This window comes from Ammospiza caudacuta, chromosome 20, assembly GCF_027887145.1.
Source record: "Ammospiza caudacuta isolate bAmmCau1 chromosome 20, bAmmCau1.pri, whole genome shotgun sequence".
NCBI classification, from domain to species: domain Eukaryota; kingdom Metazoa; phylum Chordata; class Aves; order Passeriformes; family Passerellidae; genus Ammospiza; species Ammospiza caudacuta.
This window is the reverse complement of record NC_080612.1, coordinates 5,388,609-5,410,144: the sequence shown is the minus strand read 5'-3', so window position 1 is coordinate 5,410,144 and position 21,536 is coordinate 5,388,609. Positions and strand designations below refer to the sequence as shown.

The 21,536-nt window shown below is 45.8% G+C and overlaps 1 protein-coding gene across 1 annotated transcript in view; it reads right to left on the bottom strand.

Annotated features, from left to right (window-relative positions):
* Window positions 1-12,122: 12,122 nt before the first annotated feature.
* The window catches only part of ZZEF1 (zinc finger ZZ-type and EF-hand domain containing 1), a 60,471-nt gene continuing 51,057 nt past the window's right edge, over window positions 12,123-21,536 (bottom strand). The window contains exons 49-55 of the mRNA XM_058817616.1: window positions 20,928-21,071; window positions 19,917-20,085; window positions 17,948-18,046; window positions 17,018-17,183; window positions 15,892-16,042; window positions 15,345-15,416; window positions 12,123-14,865 (exon numbers count right to left, since the gene is read on the bottom strand). Coding sequence (XP_058673599.1) covers window positions 14,791-14,865; window positions 15,345-15,416; window positions 15,892-16,042; window positions 17,018-17,183; window positions 17,948-18,046; window positions 19,917-20,085; window positions 20,928-21,071 — 876 coding nt within the window. The 3' untranslated portion in view covers window positions 12,123-14,790. The remainder of the gene's footprint in view (window positions 14,866-15,344; window positions 15,417-15,891; window positions 16,043-17,017; window positions 17,184-17,947; window positions 18,047-19,916; window positions 20,086-20,927; window positions 21,072-21,536) is intronic.

The following is a 21,536-nucleotide window of genomic DNA, read 5'->3' as shown; positions in this document are numbered from 1 at the left end:
ACACAATGTTTCTAAATAAATATTTAGGCTTTTCTGCAAACTGCCTGCTGCAATTGCTTCCATCACATCACTTTTTGCATTTCAAAGTTGGGATTTTCAATGCAAATGCTTCTGAGCAGCCAAGCAGGGCCTCTGTGATGTTCCAGGGGATCACAGGGGTGAGAGCACCCTCAGCTCTGCTGGGATCTGCCACAGGTTGGGCTCCTGGGGAATCCTCAGCCCAGCTGGAGGGTGGGATGGAGGTGAAAATCCTCTGAGGAATTTGCTCAAGGAGGTGTTTAGATGAAGCTGTGTCCCATTCCTGGTGGAGATGGGGAGCTGGGAGGGCTGCAGAGGTGATCACAGCACCACAAAAAGCAGCTGCAAGCCAGGAGTCCCCATAAAACAACAGGAAAAGGAGAAAAAGCAGCATATCTGCTGAGCTCTGCAGTGTTTGTGCCCTAACTGGGGCTGCAGAGACCCAGATTCAAACCCCAGGGAAGCCTTTGTGGGGATGCACAGGTCACAAAATCCTCCCTGAGCTCCCTCACTGGGGGCTGGGGACCCCCAGTGCTGGGCAGAGCCAGCAATGGCCATGGGGCCACCCCTCCCAGCAGGGTCAGGGAGTCCTTCCAGGGCAGCAAAGAGCTTCCCCAGGCACAGCAATTGATATCTGCACAGGGCACCAGCTTTGCAAAGCCTTGGGGATTTGCATTTGATTAAAATGAAGTGCTAGGAAAATAAAGGCAGCCAGTTCCTTACTGCAGCTGGGCCAGGGCAAGGTCCAATGGTGGGACCTGTGTGAGGGAAAGAGCAGGGATAGGGAGGACAAAACCCCCAAAATTTCGTGTGAGAGGGGCTGAAGAAGGGCTGGGAGCTGGGGGTGATGAAGGTGGCCAAAGCAAACACCCAGGACACCTCTCAGGGATCCTTGGGATTTGTCGCCTCCGCTCTGACACAGAATTTGTGTATGGAAAAAACATGCCAGGCCCATGACAGCAGAGCTGCTCCATCTGGATAAATAGTTAACTGAGTAGTCAAAATAGCCAGTGCTATAAAACAGCTGCTGGGACAGGAGACAGCAGCAGCAGCACTGGAAAAAGGGGATGGGAGGAAGGAAGCAATCGAGCGAGAGGATGTGCCAGAGGAGAGCAGGGAACAGGCAGCACCACGGGGCCCTGGGGGAGCCACGACCCCCCAGCACTGCCAAGGCTCAGCAGGGACCCCCACCAGCCTCCCCCAGGCTTTGCTGAGCCAAATCCCTGGAGAACCCCAAAAACAGGGCTGGAGAGGGGGCCCATTGTCCTGCACTGGTACCCAGCTCATGCCAGGGTGTCTCACAGCACTCAGGGGGTGTCACCCTGGTTTTTAAAGATTTTCTAAGCCTTCTGATGTTGACATTCTTGTAATGAACTTTCTCACACACTTTCTGTAAATAACTCATTGTTTTGCATTCCTTTATGGAGGAAGAGAAATTTGATGGACTGTTGGTCTGTCTAGTGTCATTGGAGAGGTGGCACTGTCACCCTCCAATCCACTGTCACTCTTGGAAAACTATAAATATTGGAGTCAGAAAATAAACTTCTCTTTTTCCTTCACCTTGAGAACAGCAGTGTGTATTTGTGTTCTTTTATGTCCTATAGTGACAAGGGGGGCACAGCAGAGAGGCTGGAGCAGGGACCTGCAGAGCTGCTCACCCGGAGAGCTGAGAGCAGGAGCTGCAGGGTGGGAGGTGATTCTGGCCCTGCTGGGAGCAGAGGAAGGTCTCACACAGGAAATGCTGCACACCCAGCTGGGCAGGATGTCACACAGCACCAGGGCTGCCAGCACCCTGCAAAGGCTTTAGAGGAGGGACTGCCTCCTTTCCACCCTGGCTCAGTCCTGCTGCCACACCTGAACCAGCCCCCTGCTCCTGCAAGCCTGGCCCGATTCCCCCCACTGCTGCACAGGGCATGGTGGCACAAAAAGGGGAAGTTTCCAGCAGAAAACTCGAGGTGTTTGTCCCACAGTCCACCACAGCACACCCCCAGCCCTGGGTGAGCAATGAGCTGGGAGCCTGGGATGTCATCAGGAGCATGGATGGGACAGAGGACAGCCCTGGCCAGCACTCCCAGCTGTGTTTATTGCTCACCGTGCCATGGGCCCAGCACCTCAACATCAGCTGCTCCCAGCACAGCCCCAGGGGAGGCTCCCACTGCTGGGGAGGGGCTGGCACCCCCCCCCCCCAAGCCCTGCAGCAAAGCTCCTGGTGGGAATGGGATGGAGCTCCTGCAGGATGGAAGGGATGGAGCCTCTCCACACCCTCAGGTGCCAGCAGGCATCACAGGAGGCTCCAAGAGCAGCAGCAGAGAGGTTGGGATTGGGGATGGGGTTGGAGGGGTTTGACTGTGCAGGATTAAAAAAGATTTTAAGAAGGAAAGGGATGACAAGCACTGTGACTCTGGAGCCTTGTGGTGGGGACACTTGTGGTGGCACCAACTGTGGGGAGCAAAGTGTTTGTGCTCACCTTGTTCCACCCCACAGAAGAGCGCTGGGGACAGCAGTGCTTCCAAGAGTCCTAAATCCCAAAGGAAAACCCCAAGACAAGGCTGGATGTGGCCATGATCTGATGCCACAAGGTCAATGAAGAGAAACTTCTGAGCCTGGAGCCTTCCCAGGACCTCTCCCAGCCCTTCCCTCTTACCTGCTTCTCCCACCATGGGCAGGGATGTAATTCCCCTGCCCTCCCCAGCCTCATTAGCTGTGGTTTTATTCCCAGCACTAATTACCTGAACCTCTCCATCCCCCCCAGGACATGGAAATCACCTGGAGCCATTCCCACACCTGGAGGGAGAAAACACACCTGTGCTCACCCAGCCAGAGATGGGTTTGCAAAGGGAGAAGATTTTCTTTTCAAATGCTATTTGCATGATCTGGAGGTGTGACCTGCAGCACTCTGTGTTAATTATCTCTAATTGATTTACTCAATCCCAGCAGTGCCTCTGGTGGGAGCAGCAGATGCTCTGGGTGGGTTTGAGCACAGCAACAGGAAGTGGCAGATGGCTCCAGTCCCCAGAACCAGGCAGTACAGGATGGATTAAAAAATTATTATAAGATTTATTAACCCTTCAAGAATTATTATTCCATGATACAGCTGGAGAAACAGGGACAAGAGCCTGCTCTGAAATTTCCAAGCTGGAAAAGGCCCCAAAATGTCAATGTTCCCAGGAAAAATTAGGGAATAAAACCAGTTGTTCTTCTTTAGCCAAAACATCATATTTCTGCAAAGTCACTTTGTTTTCTTTGTGATTTGTCAAAGCTGGTAGCAGAGTGCAAAATAAAACAAATTATTTCCAAACAAGAGTAACTTTACAATAAAAAAAATGTAAATATTTGTACTGACGGAGTGAAAAGAGCTGCTCCAACACTTTCAACATCTTCCCTAACCCCTACTTCCCCACCCAGCATGTTTTGCTTTAGTTTTTACAAGGAATCAACAGTTGGAGAGAGGTTTTGGATTTTCCAGTGGAAAAGAGCTGGAGGGACACTCTTCCTACAAGTTCCGCCAATTAGCGCCTGGCTCCCCAGCCCGGGGCTGCTGTGAATTTTCCACTGCTGGAAATCTTAAATATCAAAACTGGATGTTTTCCTTCCTCCAAGACAAATGGGAGCGTGCTCAGGGCAGCTGACACCACACACAGCTCCCTGCAGCCCTCAGGGTTACAGAACATCCAGCTGTGTGTGACCCATTTCTCCTGAAAATGCTCATTTTCCACCCAACTCCAGCTTGGCTTTGTCTGCTGGTGGGACAGTGAGCAGGGGGAGAGCCAGGACATCCCTGAAATCCTCCAGCTGTTCCCCTTCCTGCTCTGTCCCTCCTGGAGCAGCTGCCCAGCTGTGTCTGTGCTCCAGATGTGCAGCATCACTGCAAACTGCAGCAGAGCTGGGATGGGGGATGTGACTCATGGGATATCCTGAATTCCAGCTGGAACACAGTGCCAGGGTCAGAGCCTGCTTGGGGACTGCCCAGCACAGGGGCAGACGAGGTGCAAAGGCTCAGTGATGTTGCCAAACCCAGTCTCGTTTTATTAAAGAGCATTAAAGGCCATTTTTCCCTTTTAAAACCATAACCCACGCACCACATACCTCCCATTAATCAGAAATTCAATTTCCAACACATTAAATATTTAGAAGCTGTGCCAAGGGAGGGCGACAATAAAGAGCAATAACATTTGGGTGAAGTACAAAGGTCTCATTTAATTATTCTGCTACACAAAAGTGAGGCCAGATCCCGGAACTGCCCCTTGCCCCAGCCCCTCCTTCCCACCAACACCAGGTGTGTGTGCTTGGGTGGATTTGGGCATCCCCCTGCTCTTGTCAGCAGCACTTGGGGTGCCAGGAGGAAGAGTTGGGGCCAAGGTTAAGGCTGCAGCCTGGGCAGGCTGGCTCTGCCTGGCTCTGGAGTGTCCTGGAGGTGTCCTGGGATCCCAGAGTGTGGGAGCTTCAGGGGGCAGGACAGTGGGGATGGACAGAGAGAAAGAGATCTCTGAAACCAGGGCTTGGAATTTGGGGTTTATTGCACAGGGCCTGGGGGCAGGGCCCTGCTGGGAGCTGCCAAACACAGCTCAGAGCAGGACTGAGAGAAGTAAAGACAGAGAAGGCAAGAGTGTGGTAAAGAGGATGAGAGAGTGAGGTTCCCATTACAATACCATAAATCTCCTTCTGTGCTGAATACTCTAATTCTCACTATCCAATCTAGTACAATATACAAATCCTATAGCATTTACATCCAGCCTATAAGAATCATTACATTACCATACTGTGTTACATTTTAAACACTAAAAACTCCTCTTTGGGCCCCTTCTGCCAAGCTGTAGGGTCTGCTCTGACCCTTGGAGCTGTCTGCAAGCAGAGGGTGTTGTTCCATCAAAAGGGGATCACCTTCAGCTGGCCACACCATTGTTTTCCAGTTGTTCAGTAACTGAGGTATCTCAAAGCTTGCTTTCATTTCAATCTCGCTTACAGATTCCATATTCTCAAAATCTTTTGCCAGACAATCATATTTAAAAGGCTTCCCTGTTTCATCTTCCCCAACACCAGAGGTGTCCTGGTGATCCCTGAGGTGTCCCAGGATCCCAGTGATCCCAGTGTTCCCGGTGACTCAGCTGCAGTGAGTGGGACTCAGCCTTGCCAAGGAGCAGGGAGGGAGGCAGAGAGAGGATCCTGCTGTGTTAGAGATGGGATCAAACCTCAGCTGCATCTGAAGGGGTAGAAATGAAACATGGCAAGATAAAAACAGGGTTCCTGTGATTGACTCACCCCACAAAGGTCACCATGAGCACTCTTTGCTCACAGAATTGCTCTTGAAACCCACCACCATCCAAACCTGGTGCAGGAAAAACACCTTGCAAATGAAGGACAACTTCCCCTGGGTGGTTTCCGTCTCTGGGTGTTTTTTTTCTGGGAGCACGACAACCACAGATCATGAATGTGGGATGTTTTCCTTTTTCAAATGTCTCTAGAAGGCAGTGCAAACCCTTGGGAAGGCTCCTGGTGCCAGGGAAAGCAGATTCCTTCGGAGGAAAAGCCTTTCTCCACACTGTGCTGAGCCCAGGAGCTGGGGCATTTCCAGCTGCCCAAGTGGACACACGAGGTTGATCTCCCAAAAGCACTGATTTGGGGGAGTTTTATGCATGAGAAGCATTCAATGAGAAAACCCCCATGGTGTATCTGCAAAATCTCTGCTGAGGGGCCATGGGGTCATCATCATTCCTGATCCCTTCCAAGAAGTCGGCTTCACCTGGCTGCAAACACCATCCCCAGCCCTGCTCCATACAGTAATTTTAAGGGCAATAACCAGAAAACAAATCCATACTAAGGGGTGGCTGAGCAGACTGCTTTGAACCCACTGCCTGCATAAAACTGATCCCAGGGGAGCAAGGAGTTTCCTTCATTGGCAACGGTGAGTCCAGCACAGGAGCAGGGCAGGGCTTTTCTCAGGATTTTTATTTGGGTGGCAGAGAAATATGAGTGCAACAGAAAGGAGCTGGAAAAACAAACAGGTGTGTCCAGCAGCAAAGAGGCCGTAGCTATAGCAATCGGACAGGCCGTGTTGACAAAAGGCTGCACAAAGGACCTTCTTGAGAGATTAAAAGGGGTTTATGAGCTGGCAAGCTTTCCCGGGAAGGCGCCGGCGCTGGATCACGGCCCAAGGCAATTGTTGAAAACTCAGAGCAGGAGCACAAGCACTGAGCACAAATCTGCCACAAATCTGCAGCATCCCCCGGGGCAGAGCCAGGCTGGGGTTCCTCAGCAGTTCATGGAGATGTGTGGCTGTGCACAGGGCTGCTCCACTGCTCCAGCAGCACTGCAGGGCCCCAGCTCTGCAGCAGGCACCCCAAAGGAATGGTTTGTGATGGTTTACTTTGGGCATCACCCAGCTTTGCCTGTCAGATGCTGCTTTTCCTGTTACTCTCTGCAGGTACAGCCCGGGGCTGCGCTCTGGCCTGTAGAGGTGTCAAAGGTTTGGGTTTGGCAGGTGCCCTGCCCAGAACTTCAGCTGGACACCTCCCTCAAGCCTCCCTTGCTCCCATCCTAGGCACCCACAGTGGGAGAGCTGAAATGCTGCTGCTGGGCTCTGCAGCTGTTGCCAGAGCCCTGATGCAGCACCTAAAACAAAACCATGAAAACCAGCAGGTCAGCCCAACAACCAACACACGGTGTCCAGGGCTGCAGCACCCTTAAACAGCCCCAGGCTCCTGTCTTGCCTTGTTTCTTCTGCAGCCCCTGCAGAAAGTGAGGCTCTGGTGCAGCAAAAACCTGCTGGGAGATGCAGCAGCCAGAAGAGACACGTGTGAGGCAGGAGTTGGGCTGTGCCACCAAGGAGAAGCTCAGAGGATGGACTTGGGAGCCAGGGGCTGTTGGGGACAACTGTGGGAACACCACAGCAGCCTTTGCCCAGAGAGATTCACACTCAGTTGGGGCTGAGCTGCAATTTAATTTTTCCTGGTTTAATTTATCTGAGGCTTTCCAAAGGACTAGTTTGTAATTAAAGCCAAGGATCAGTTGTACTGACAACTGTGTGACCTCATGTACAGTCACTCCACTCCACAGCAAGGAGGAAAAGTCTTAAAATGAAAAAGCCAGAGATTGCCTCGGGCAGATGATGAACCACTGGCACTGCCCTTGGTGGCATCGTTGCTGTGTCCATCAGGGTTATAAAGGGCTGATGGGTCACTGTGTGCCACAAGCCACATTCTGAGGAGGGAACAAACTGGAGACAAACCAGGGAGGCCAGAGTGCCACACAGAGCTGGTCCTGGGGTAAGGTGAGGGACAGGGCGCGGCTTTCTGTAGGAAATCCAGAATTCCCCCAGGGAGTGCAAACTCCTCTTTTGCAGGAATCCAGGAACGAAACACGTGTTGCAGAAAGCAGAGCCGTCCCCGCAGTGTCGGGCCTTGCAGAGCCTCAGAGCTGCTTTCAGCCGGGGAAATTGGAGCATCTGCAGCTGGCCCGGCAGCCCCGGCCCGTGTGTGGCTGTGGCTGTGTGGGACAGGCAATGCTGGGCCTGGCAGCCCCGGGCCGTGTGCGGCTGTGGCTGTGTGGGACAGGCAATGCTGGGCCTGGCAGCCCCGGGCCGTGTGCGGCTGTCCCTGTCAGGAACAGGAGACGCCGGGCTTGGCAGTTCCGGGCCGTGCGTGGCTGTGGCTGTACAGAACAGGCGGTCCCTGGCCGGGCAGCCCCGGGCTGTGGGTGTCTGTTTCTGTATGGAAGAGGCGTTCCCAGTCCCGGCAGCCCCGGTCCGTGTGTGGCCCTCCCTGTACGGAACAGCCCATGCGGGACCGGACGGCCATGGTCCGTGTTCCTGTACAGAACAGGCTCTCCCCAGTCCCGCAGCCCCTCTCCGTGTGTGGCTGTGGCTGTAAGGAGCAGGCTCTCCCTGGTCCCGCAGCCCCCGGTCCGTGTCCCCGCACGGATCAGGCCCTCACGGCCCTCCCAGCCCTCACGGCTCACGCCGCTCCCCGCTGGCGAAGCTCCGCTCTCGGCTGCCTGGCGAGGGCTCAGGGATGCACTTGAGGCAACGAGAGGAGAGGAAAAACGATTTTAGTGCGGGAAAAAGTCTCTAAGAGCAGCAGCCACTCAGCCTGGAGAGCCCCGGCACCATCGCTGCCCTGAGCCTTCGCTGGAACCCACAAAGGGGCATCGAGCGTTGGAAAAAACAGGGAAAAACCCCCAAGTAGGGATATTTCTTGTTCCTGTCTAACACTGTTTTTGGCTGTGAGGAAGCCTCGTGGAGCAGAGGAGCTGCTACAGAGCAGGGAAGGCACAAGCACAGGAGACAGGCACTGGACATCAGGCCTTGCACCTCATCCATGCATATGCCCCATCAATTCTATGCTGGTTTAATTAAAGACAAGCTATTACTGCCCAGCAGCACCCTAATAATAGCGCTAAGCATTATTAGTGCAAAAGTGAGGCTTTGAGTCTCTGGTAAATAAAGCAGCTCTTCTCAGCTCCCCAGGTCCTGCCCCCACAGGATTGCCTTCCTCGGCCTAAGGAACTTGAGGAGCCAGAGCAGGAGCACTGAGCACACCCTCCCAGATGCCATCACCTCTGAAGGGGCTGAGCCATCTTCTGCAGAAAAATAAGGTGGCAAAAGATCAAACACATCACGGTGTATTTTGAAACTGGCAATTGAGTGGGGGGAAAAAATGATGTTGTTTAAAATCCAGTAGTGTGTCCAATACTGACCCCACAGAGGATGAAATTTTCCTTTTAAATATTAAGTCACAGTAGGAAGGAACAAAACCAAAAACCAAACCAAGCAAACAAACAACCTCCCCCTTCACTCCCACCCCAAGAAAAAAAACATTGGTGGGGAGAAAAGAGCCCAACCTGCTGCTCAGGGGAATAAAAACCCCAAGGTGAAAGCAGGGAGATTTCTGGGAAACCATTGACGTTTTTGATGAATGAGCTTTCTGTGGGTGGTTGATGTAGAGGAGAAGGGTAAGAAACACAGACATGATTTATTCTCAAGCAGAATGATGAGACTAAAGGTCTCCTGACTCAACACTTCTCCTGACTCAAGAATTCATCTTTTTGTTTCCTGCCTTTGCAGATTCTGCTGGGTGCCAGGGAAAGCCACGCGATTTGCGCACTTCCCATCAACAGCACGCTCTGTTTGGGCTCCAAGGCAACAAACCCAATTTAAAGCCTACCTTTAAAAGCTGAACTAGATGTGCTTAAGATTACACCTTAATTCCATATTTAACTTGATCCAAGATAAGCACAGTGATGAACTGAAGCCCCAGTAAATGTCTACCTACGTACACACGTCTAAGCGTTATCATAGATGAGTTATTGGAGAGGAAAATCTGCACAGGATGCTTTTGCTGATTAGAAAGTATAAAATCCTAAGGGGAAGCATTTCCTGTGATTCCTCAGGTGTTTTGTTGGTTCTTAGTGGTTGAAGAAGTTAAAACTTTTAGTGTCTGAAAGGCAGCAAGGTCAGAGGTCCAGCCCACAACACAAAGATGTGTAAAAGATCAGAGAATCATGGAACAGGATTGGAAAGGACCTTAAAGCCCATCCCATCCCACCCCCTGCCATGGACAGGGACACCTTCCACTGTCCCAGGCTGCTCCAAGCCCTGTCCAACCTGGCCTTGGGTACTTGCAGGGATGGGGCAGCCACAGCTGCTCTGGGCACCCTGAGTCAATATAAGGGGAATTATTCATTATACAGAGCTAAAAAGAATTCAGTGTGGCCTTACCAACACCTACTGGATGTGATGATCCAGCTGTGAGGAGATGCCAACAAAGTGTTTTGGAAATGAGCCTGTGAGAGAAGCTACCACTGACAAACATTTGCAGGCACTTCAATTCACATTTCCTTAGGTTTCAGAAAATTGACTTTTTCCATGCAACTCAAGTTTAAATATTTGTTATTTGCACTGCAAATGTTAAGAAAAAAACCTCCAAAAATGCAATAAGATTTATGCAGTAAGATTATGGAAAGTCAGACAGTAAAGTGGAGAATGGAAAGAAGAAACCAGCTGAAAAAAAATAAATTCATTGCTGTTGTCAGGAAAGGATTAGAAGGAAAAACTCCCCAGCCAACTTGTGAGGAAAGACCCCATCTTTGACACAGACCAGTTATCCCTTCTCCCCCTCTTTCCCATGCTCCCTAAATCCAAACACTGATTCTTTTTATACTCAAGAAATGGGAATTTCTAAATGCTAAGGACCACTACAACACTGCCCCAAATTCCCATCTATTTATCAGGAATGCTTGTGAATGTTTCCAGTTGGAGGAAAAAAGAGTTTGGGGTTTTTTTCCCAAGTGTTTATGGCTGCATACCCACGTGTGAGGCCCACTGCAGCCTGGGCTGGAGCTGGGCACCAGCTCTTTATTATTTGTTCTTTCCTAGGTAGAAATCAGGAAAGATTTTGCTGCAGAATAGACCTGATTACATTAGCCCTGACTGCCATGGAAAGAATGAGCTTTAATCTCACTTCCTTCACCTCTTACTTATTCACAGTGGATTTCTCTCTTATTCACTTGAATCAGGGCTGACTGCTTTGCTTTAAAAGCAGAGGTGAGGTGGGCCAGACTTCAGCTTCCCCCTACAAAACCCTGGTTTTTTCCTGTGTTTCCAGGCAATGTTACCAACAGATATTTTGTTCCAGTTATTATCCAGCCTGGCCTCCTGGTCCAGTGCTGAAAACCAACCTCTTTACATATCCTAATGTGTTTTCCAACATTCTGGAGCTTTCCCTTAAGGCCAGGTCATGTTTTTCAAGGCTCTCATGGTTTTTCAAGGCTCTCATGTTGTCCCCTGGAAACAGGAATGATGCTTGTCCTGGTGCCTCCCCAGCAGACCCAACACAATTCACTTCAGGGGGATTCACCATTGAAAAGGGGAAGAAGTAAATCAGATTATTGGGATTTTTTCTGCCCCAGTGTGCCCAGATTTTATGGCAGGATATTCCAGGGAGTTGCAGACAGGCATTCCAGGTTTAAAATTCTATCAACAGGCAGGTGCTGCCCTCATGTTTGTGAAGGCACAAAACCCACTGGAAACTGAGCTGGGCTGTGAAAACACAGGGATTGGGCCAGGTCTGTTTTCAACACAGCTCAGCCTGCTCCTAAAAGCAGATTTTTTAAAAGTCACCCACCTCTAAGCTAACTGGCAGCCTGCTTTTGATCTCTTGGAAGAAAAACAGTCTCAGAGAACTTGCCCTGAACAGCAGAGCCAAGGTGCTGTGGAGGTGCTGCCCTCTGTTACATTCCAATGCTGGCCCCACACCACATCTCACAGCAATTACACCGAGTTTTTTCAGGTTTATCAGCTGAAACCTCAAACCTCAGGGAACAATCCTCACTCTCCCACACCCTCACAATCCTATTATTTATTTGTGTTGAATAAAATTACCTAATTAGCCCATTCTCCAAGGAAACAACTTGCAGCTTTAAGCAAATACAGGAAGATGTTGACTGGACACAGCCCTTTCCTCCAGCCAAACCCAAGGCAAACAAGCTTTTCCATTAAAGCCACTGGAGCAGGTAGGCACCAGGACCTCTGCTGATAAACATCACTAATTAGAATCAACACCTACTAACACAAATCTCAGCTTTACAGGAGACATCTGAGGCCTCCAGACGTGTGTTTCAGGTCTCAAAGTAAATATGCACAGGCACTGAAACCAATGGATATCCACAGGAAAACTGAATTTTTAAGGTAAGGCCACTGGAATGTAAACAGCAGGGCTGGAATTTAAGAGATGACTCCAGAAGTCTGGGTCCTGCATAGCTCAATGTAATATCAGATATTTACCAAGCACATGAGGACAAGCAGGTTTGCTCACAGGCATGGAAAATGAGGATTCCTAAGAAAAACCCTGGATCTCACTACAAACTCCAGCATTAAACATTCAGTGAGGAGAGGAGAAAAACAAACAAAAAACAGACACCGTGTTGTACTTTTTTTGATTTTATAGAATTTTTACAATATATTTCTCTTCATTTGCATATTTTACCCACATCTGTAGCTTTCTTTTTACATGTTGAACTGAACTGGAATAAATCTAAAGGTCTGATATATTTTAAACAACTGATAAAAATTGCAAAGTAGTAAACCCGTAAGAAAAGAAATTATAAAACTCTCGTTTTTAAGTGTTTAATGAAAGCAAGTCAAATGTATCATTAGGAACAATATGATTTGTTTTAAACACATCATAGGTGATTCAGGCAGGACAACTTTTTTAGTTTTTCTTATATTAGGCACATTTTTTTCAGCATACCTGTTTTCCAGACAGTTTTATACAATTCAATAGCATCATTCACATCCACTTGGAACTTCTGCATAATTTTTAAAACGTGATTAATCATGAATATTCATTATTGGTATTCTATTCCTCTTTCTTTAGAGCTACCAGAAGGAAAAAAATAATCAGTGTTTCTCATCTGTTAAAAAATCCATAATTAATGATTTGAGTTATAAGGCAGCAACAGATTCAGTGTCAACTCAGGTCACAGTCCTTCAGTTCCATCTAGTGGGTAGAAATTATATTTAGTGGACACTGTTCCTAGACAGTTCCTTCAGGGCAAGATGACTGACTCATGAGGGCAGTCACTGCTGGTAGAGTAAGTTGAGTGGTAATGCCTAGCAAGGAATTCTGGCCACTCCTGTGTCATCCTTGCAGCCTCATGTCTTCATCCAGAAAGCAAAAGGACAGTCCAACAGAAAAAAAGTGACTGTGACAGAGCTGTGACAGGTTCTGTGAATGGTTTATTTACAGTCTTCATCCCTGATGTGAGAAAAGAAAAATCCTTCTTTGACTGATGGGCAGATGCCAGCACAGCAGCCCAGTGCAGATCCATGATTCCTCAGCCATGGGTGCCCATGGAGGCAGTGAAAAGGAAGTCCTCCTGCTCCAGAGAAGCAATTCCCAACCTGTGCCATCCACATGACTCCCTACATCAGTTTAGGAACATTTCCTTTTGGTGGAGCAGCTCCCCAGGCCAGGATCTGTCCCAGCAATGAGGAGTGAAGCAGGTGGATCCCTGACAGGGAGGCTGCAGACTCAAACACCTTGATCTGTGCATTAAAGGTACACCACAATCCTGGTAATTCTCTTCCCATCCTGATGTCTTTAAGGAAATCAACTCCTGATGCTCAAGGAGGCCTTTCAGAGCAGCATCTCTCTGCTCCCTTTCAGTCTTTCACAAATACTACACTTCTGAATCCTGGCCACTCCATTCCTGAAAGCATGGTGCTTCTTGGTCTTCAGCTTTAAGTCTTTCAAGCAGAATAATCCCATTCTGATTCAAGCACTTGGCTGAACAGAAGTCAAAACAAAACTCTACAGCACAAGAGGCCATAAAAAAATGCAAGGGATGTATTACTGCATGTTTCCCTCTCAGAGGGAGATTGGGCCACCCTTAAACTCCAGCCCCAGCTGAGAACATCAGTTCAGAGGACACTCCTCAAAGCAGGGCTCCTGTGCACTGGTATTTGGGCACCACTCAAATTTTGGACAAGCAGGGTCAATAAATACATTTCCTTCTGACAGAGCCACTGCTTCACACAACTTGCATTCAGTTACTATTAGAGCCTTTGGCTGCCTTTTTTTCCATTCTCCAGTGTTGGGGTGAAGAAGCAAAGAAGAAAATATTTAGCATTAAAAGCAATCTGAATTTATAATTGACAAGACCAGCTCTACAAACTGTGCAATGGTGCACAAAATACACCCCCAAATCTCTGTGTTCTTTTTAACTCTTTGCAAAGGGAATAACCAATACAGCTGTGCAGGAAGAAAGCCAATTTATTGCAGCATAGAAGGTCTGCAATTAATTCCATGTTCAGTAAGAGAAATGTGGTTATTGCTCTGAAAGATAAGAGTGGATTGATCATTAACCCCACCCTGAGTGCTGGGAGTCTGGGTTCCCAACATTGCCAAGAAGGACCTCCTAAACCACTGATATCAAAATAACTGAAGGAAAAAAAATTCTTCTCATAATTTCTTGTAAAGATGTGATTTTTCAGAAACATGTAAGTTCTTCAGGTCTTCATACCACCACTGCCTTGTGACTGAAGGCCAGCCTTGGCTCTCTGCACTACAATAATGGGTTATTTGGAATAATGCACTGGAGATAAAGCAAGGTAAGAACAGGTGACCCAAAGAACAGGAGAAACATAAAGCTCTTGCACGAGGATGCTGTCAAACTGGAATCCTTCAGCTGCTTTGCAAATAACCCACAATTTGTTTTACAACCTGTAGTTTGGTAAGAATTGAAATCCTTTTCCTTGGGAAGTAGCCTCCAAAGCAAAAATGACAGGATTCATCACGGACCATTGCTGCAGCAGGCACCAGATTCTCCTTTGCCTGTTTCACTCAGCAGATGTACAACAGATGCTGCTGATGGCATCACCCCAAGTTCAGCACTATTTTCTGAAGCTGACACCTTTGATGGATCAAGTTTCCTCAGGAGCAGACAATACAAACGTGGGGGCCTTGCATTCTCATACTTCAGCTACTTTCTTTCCCTTACTTCCTCTGAATAAAAAACAATATTGTTCTGTTTACTCTAACATGCTACAATATGTGCATACATAACTGTAGGACGCATGAGTTACTTCAGGATGTGCTTTTTCATTGAAGTGAGCTGTTACTTTTACAAATTCTACATCAAGGTGGAAGGAAGGAAGAAAGGCTGCAGAGTGCTCATACACTGAAGCTGAAGGAACTTCTCCTGAATGGAGTTAAGATGTTTGTTCCCATGTCCTATGGACAAACTACTCTATCCCATGCACTCCGGCCTCAGCCAGTATTAAACATTCCAGAAACTTGTTGATTTGTTTGGATAGTTAATGGCAAGGCTGATAGCAGCAATGTTTTTCAGGGCCTACAAGAGAAAAGGAAAAACAAAGTCACACAAAATATTCTCCTCAAGCTCAAAGTGTAAAGAAATCGTATGAAACTGAACAGAAATAGAAATCTAGAATCATGGACTGGTTTGGGCTGGGAGGGATCTTAAAGATAACTTCATTCCACCCCTGCCATGGGCAGGGACACCTTCCACTATCCCAGTGTGCTCCAAGCCCTGTCCAACCTGGCTTTGGACATTTCCAGGGATGGGGCAGCCACAGCTGCTTTGGGAGCCCTGTGCCAGGGTCTCCCTATCCTCATGGGAAGAATTTCTTCCCAATATCCTAGAAAAGCATTTGTGCATAGCCCACTCACAACTTCCAGAGGCCTGTTAAGGTACTGTAATGACCAAATACATCAATATCTCTTTTATAAACTCCAGTGGGCCATGAGACAACATCCAGGGTCTGCCACAAAGATCCCAGAGCCTCCCAGCCCTGGGGTGTGCAATCCTACCTGTGCTGTGCAGCGATGAAGATGATCTTCAGTATTTAAGGCAAGCAAATACTCCTGTAGAGATCCAAGCTCCTGCAGCCAGAAAACATGCAATGAACACCAATGTTTCTAATAAGGTGATATTCTACTAATTAACATCAAAATGCTGATTATTAGAGTCCCTAAGAACCAAAGGTATCAGAACTGCACACCAGACTCTCCCAAACTGGAGCACAGTTTGTGATCACAGAAATGAGCTCATGACACTATTCATGTTAAAAGTTCAAAACCAACTCTACAAAAACCACATGCAAATACCTCTAAATTAATTATTAAACCAGAATTGCTCTCAGAATAAACAGTGGCTTTAGGGCCTTAATAGTCATGACTATCACTTAAAGTCCAATGATGGATATGGTAACAGAATTCCCCTCTAATTACAACTTGCTGCCAAGTGAAAGTTGTTAATGTTTCTGTAGCTCTGAGGGATAAAGGAAAATGAATTTAGTGTAAAACTCTGTCATTCCCAGCACTGAGGAAAGGAGGGATAGAAACAGGAGCTGCTTACAGTAACTCTGTTTTCTGTCACAAAGAAGAGTTCTGCCAGTGCTCGATGAAGAGGAAGGAGAATACCAGGCTTGGCTGAGTCGTGACATGAGTTGTTTTCCATGTGTGTGAAGAGCTGCCAAAGTGGCTTCAACAAGGTGAGGTCACAGTCCCTGAGAAAAAAGTAATTTAAATGAAATTGGGATGCAATAGTGAGTAACCACCATGACCATTTCTGGGATTGGAGAGGGGAAGCCAAACCAAATCAAATTTAAGAGAACAAAACCATTCATTTGTAACAGTTAACAATACAAAAACCCACTTTGCTAAATGATCTTGAATCTAAAAATACTCATGCCATACCTACATAAGCTTAAGGACACATATCTCTTCTAAAACTCAATTACAGACTTAGTGGTACAACTAAAAATAATAATTTAGAAGCTGTTTACTTTACAGAGAATCAGATCATCACTTCACCAGCTTATTATTTCATCCTTACCTTAAATCTGCAGCATAACTACTACAAAGAGAATAAATTTCTAGAAGATGACTTAAAATCTACCTTTGTCCTGATTTGTGATTTTTTTTTTCCTTTATAATGACATTTTAATTCATTAGACTTCTTTAAAGGCCAGCAAAGAGAGAGTAAAACATTCCTGCTATCAAAGCAGAAATGATATCAAAGCTATCAAGCACTGCAAATTATATTGGACAGACAAATTAAGAAAATCTGCTTCAAACCACAGGGATTTTTTTTTTTTTGCTTCAGTTTAGTGCATTTTTGGTGCAGGGTGTGGGGCAGTGCACTCACCCCTGGCTGCTGCACTGCACTACCTTCAGGAGCAGGTGGATGGCCTTGAGCTTTGTGATGATTTTTTTTTCCTTTATGATGACATTTTAATTCATTGTGATGAATTTTTTTTTCTTTATAATTATATTTTAATTCATTAGACTTCTTTAAAGGCCAAGAAAGAAGAGAGAGTAAAACATTCCTGCTATCAGAGCAGAAATTATATCAAAGCTATCAAGCATTGTAATTTACATCCAACAGACAAATTAAGAAAACCAGCTTCAAATCACAGGGGGTTTTTTTGCTTCAAAATAGCATCAGTTTAGTGCCTTTTTGGTGCAGGGTGTGCACTCACCCCTGGCTGCTGCACTGCACTATCTTCAGGAGCAGGTGGATGGCCTTGAGGCGCTGGTGCCCCGTCTGCCGACACGCCACTCCCACCTGCCACTCCCAGATCCTGGCCAGGGGCAGGTGAGGAATCACCCTCTCCTCACACAGCATCTGCTTCAGAATTTCAAACCCTGGGAAAAAAAAAAAAAAGAAAATTCAAACAGCTGTTCAGTTTTGTAGGGACACGTTTTGTTCATATAGTCAAGTATTGCAAGCCAGAAATATTGGATTAAAATAGCAAACAAAAATCTGAGATAACTCTAAATTACATCTTGACATGGCAACTCTTTCCTAAGGCAAAACTTACAGAAAAATTGGAAAGAATCATATCCAAAATTAAATTTTTGCCCAAATAAGGCAAAAAAACAGAGGCCCTCCCTATTATGACATGCAGTAGAGTTTTGCTAATAGCAAATAATCCATCAACCTCAATTTCATTAAAAATATTTAAACTCTGAAATAAACTAACAAAACCTCCTATGCTAAAAATTAGACCCAGAACCATCCTATTTTAGAGGACAACCACTTTGGAAAAATGCAATTATCATTATTTCTGTTTCCAATTATGGCATCTTGGAGTGTTTACTAAATACTCTGTGTAATTACTATCATATAATGAGATTTTGCATGCAAATTACATTATTATAATTGTAATCTCCAAGTCTCTGTGAAGATTTTGTGTTTCTACCCCAAAATCACAGGAAATAAGAGACATCAGTTGAGTTCCAACTTGAACTGATCAGGTTATAACTGATCACATGAAAAACTGATCATGTTATTTCCAAGACACTGAATGCAAACTCTAACTCAAGGAAAAGGGATAACCACAGGTCTCTCAAAGTTCAGCAAAATGACTAAAAAATACCCTTTTCAATACATTCTGAGCATCTCTTACCTGTCTGAAACCTGCCCAGATGACCTGCTGTCACTGTAAACTTATAACCCCACTCAGTGTTGCTCATGTCAGAAGTAAATCTGTAGTAGAGTGTGTCTCCTGTGTGCAGGGAAGGAAGAAAGCCAACATTATCTTCTGAGTTAGTTGTGCCATCTCAAATACAACTTAAATGAAAAATCTGAAATTAATTAATACTAGATGTCTTCATTTAAGGGAGGTGGTCTTTTATTTTTTGGTAACTATGAAGCACAAAAAGAGGAGGCTGAAGCAAAACCCACAATAATTTCCCCTGTCTAAAGATACTGGATAGGAAGGATAATGTCTTTTACATTTTTGACAACTAAATATAGGAAATTAAAGTAACTCCATATTCTCTACATGTAACTTCACTTTTCCAATTGTGTTACTGGATCAGTTATGATTTATGAAACAAGAACCCCTACACAGGCGGCCAAGTTCTTTGCAACAACACTTAAATTCATTAAACAAAAGGTTTAAAATATTTGAAAGTATTGTCAAAAAATTAAAATGACCATTTCTACTCCAAGGAAGAAAACAAACTTAATCACTTTTAATAGAAGGACTATCAAAATATTTGGCCACTTTACAATCAGGCAAAAAACATTTAAAAGGTTTTTGCCATTGTGGCATCTTCACCTTCAGAGATAAATCCTGGTAGTTGGCTGTAACACTACAGAAAACATCTTCTTATCTATTGTGCTCTATAATACTAGAGCTGTTAAAACTTAAAGTAACTTCCTGCCCCATGGAAAAGCCTGTCACCCTGGGACAAGCAGGTTAGGTTTCATTGGGAAGCAGAATTTTCAAAGTTGCATGAACAAGAAAAATTTTGAAAACATTTTTTAGGATTTAAAATGAAATATCTATAAAAGAATTTCCCTTTTTATCATGAAATGGAGACAGTGTTCTCTCCTACTCCTAAAAGAAAGCCCTTCAATTAAATAAAAAGCCCAGAAGCCTTCAAATGTCTGGTTTCAGCTAAAACCTGCTGGAACCAAGAGCCTTAATCCAGACAGCCTTGGTTGTAAATGAATTTTCACAAGGTGAAACTCAAGTTTCACAGCCAAAGCTGCTCTAAACAATGAGCTTCGAAGTTCAGCTCCTTGGCAAACCTCAGCAACTATTAGGGATGAAAAAGAAGACAGATAGAAGTTCACAAAAAATCTAAAATATTTCTAGAGAACACACATCTGCTTTTAACCAGTACCTTGCAACCCAAAACCAGCACTTGTAACCCAAAACCAGCACTTGTAACCCAAAACCAGCACTTGTAACCCAAACAGGTTTGCTAAGAAAGCTCCTAAATCTCTTTACAGGTGCTGCCAGTCCTTGAAGTCAAGAGCTTCCTGCAGTGCTCAGTGCTCAGTGGGTTAAACCAGGTTAAAATCAGAAGCAGGGACTGTGCAGTCCTTGAGCTCCCTGGCATTTGCTTCTCACTGTGCTCTCACAAATGTGTTAGAGAATCCAGAGTGCAGCTGGCAGTCAAACCTTGGGTTTTTTCCAGCTGTGCTCTGTGGCACCAGCTGGAGCCAAGGTGCTGGCACTGCCTCTCTTTGCTCAGAGCAGCAGCAGAGCACAAAGATAAGCATATCTTTTCTTTTTTTAAATAAAAAAAAAACATGCTTCCTGTGGAAAGTAAGACAAGGCATAAACAATGTCAGTGAATATCGTGCAGAACAAGGACTGTGTTGGAACACAATCAAGATCAAATTTGTTTCCAGTAGCTGAGTGCATGCTTTGAGTGAGTGGTGGAAAGAAAAGGTCACAGCACAACAACAGATAAGGCACTTTGCAGAAACAAATGCAAGAGCAGCACGTCAGAGCAAACAGAGTGGGACAAGGAAAGGATTGGCTTTTTCCCTGCACATCTCAGGACATTTAACTCATCAGGAGTTTCTCTCAGGAGCCCCAGCAGTATCCTGCATGCCCTTGGAGCAGCCCTGCTCACCTGGAAGCTCGAAGTCAGTCCATTTCTGGGGGGAGCCACTGAAGCTGTGCCGGTCCTGCTGGAAGTCGCTGCTGCTGGACATGAGCAGCTCATCACAGCCCTCCTCTGTGTTACACTGAGAGTCAAACTTGATGGAGAGGTAGATAGCACCAGGAATGTGAACTTTATCCTGAGAAATAAACACAGCAGCTTTGTGTGCTGGCACACTGCACTGCCCACAGCCCACTGAACTTTCACTATATGAACAAGGGAGATATAAAAAATATTACAGCATCTCTGTGAGTTTTTTACTTTGATATTTTTACCCTGAGCTAATTTAACAAATGTAAAGCATGGCCTATTGTTCACATAAGCTGTTAAGCCTGTAAAATGAATTGCCAGCAATGCTTTCCTTTTTTAAAAGCAGTAATTGTTGCTGATATTGATCTCACTGCCAGAACCTAAGGGGTTATATGCATTTTAAAAATGAAAATCAGAGGAGTCAGAGCAGCAGGGAAATTAAAAATCCCAAGACTGCCCAGAGGCAATAATTACTTACCAAACCATATCAGGAAAATGCTATCAAACAGTATCAAGAGAAGAAAGTCAGAAATTGTTTGTGACAGGGAATTGTTTGTGCTGTTCATCTAACAGCACAAGGGCCAACTGGAAGAGGCCAACTGAAACAAATCTTTGGAAGGAAGGGTAGAAACATTTGATTATTAAGGCCTTGAAACCATTTACAAATCTGATCTGCTTGAAATACATGCACAGTAAAACCATGTAAGTTATGCACTTTTCATGGGATTGAATTAGAATTCCATTAAAGTGCTTGATTGAACACATTTCTTTGCAGGACAAGGCCTGAGCTATCTGACATCAGCCTTTTCCAAGGAAGACTGACCAGACTTCACAGGTGCTTCAAGCACAGAATTCAGTCCCACAGATACCCCTGTGAACTCTGAGAGGCTTCTGCTCCACCCCTGGGTGATTCCAGCATCAAGTGATGCCTGTAAGCCCTGCCTGCCCTACCTCAAAGTTGGTGTTGTTGTTGTAAGGATGCTGAGATTCCCTCATCTGCACAGCCATCCCTGGCTCCTCCATGAACTGACAGGCTGTCAGGGCCATGGTTCCCAGCATGCTCTCCTTGCACCCATGCAGCACCTTCTGCAGAATCTGGGGGGAGAAATGTCATGGAAATATAATTTACTGTCAAAAGAACATTTACAGCTGTACATTCTGATGGCTGACACGAGTCATGTCCAGCCACACAGTATTTTGGAACAGGGAATCAAGGTACCAGCAAGATAAATGCAGAAATTATGCCTGCAAGTGTCATCTCCATAAGCACAAAAGATTTCACTCTGTCTTCTGTTCTAGACTTTTCATTCTTTATTTGATAAAAACATGACAGATATTGGCCATGTCTCCTCACACAAGGCTAATCCATGAAGTAATTAACAGGAAACTAAAGCTGTAATCAAGTGAGATAAACAACTTTGTTAACAAACTAAACAGGCACCTTTGCCTTCTATACCTACAGGTTTTGATTTTAATAGAACATGTCTATATTTCAGCCTTCAAAAACCAAAAAAGTACAACTCTGTGCATAAGAAGAAATTATAAAGTATCAACGAGATG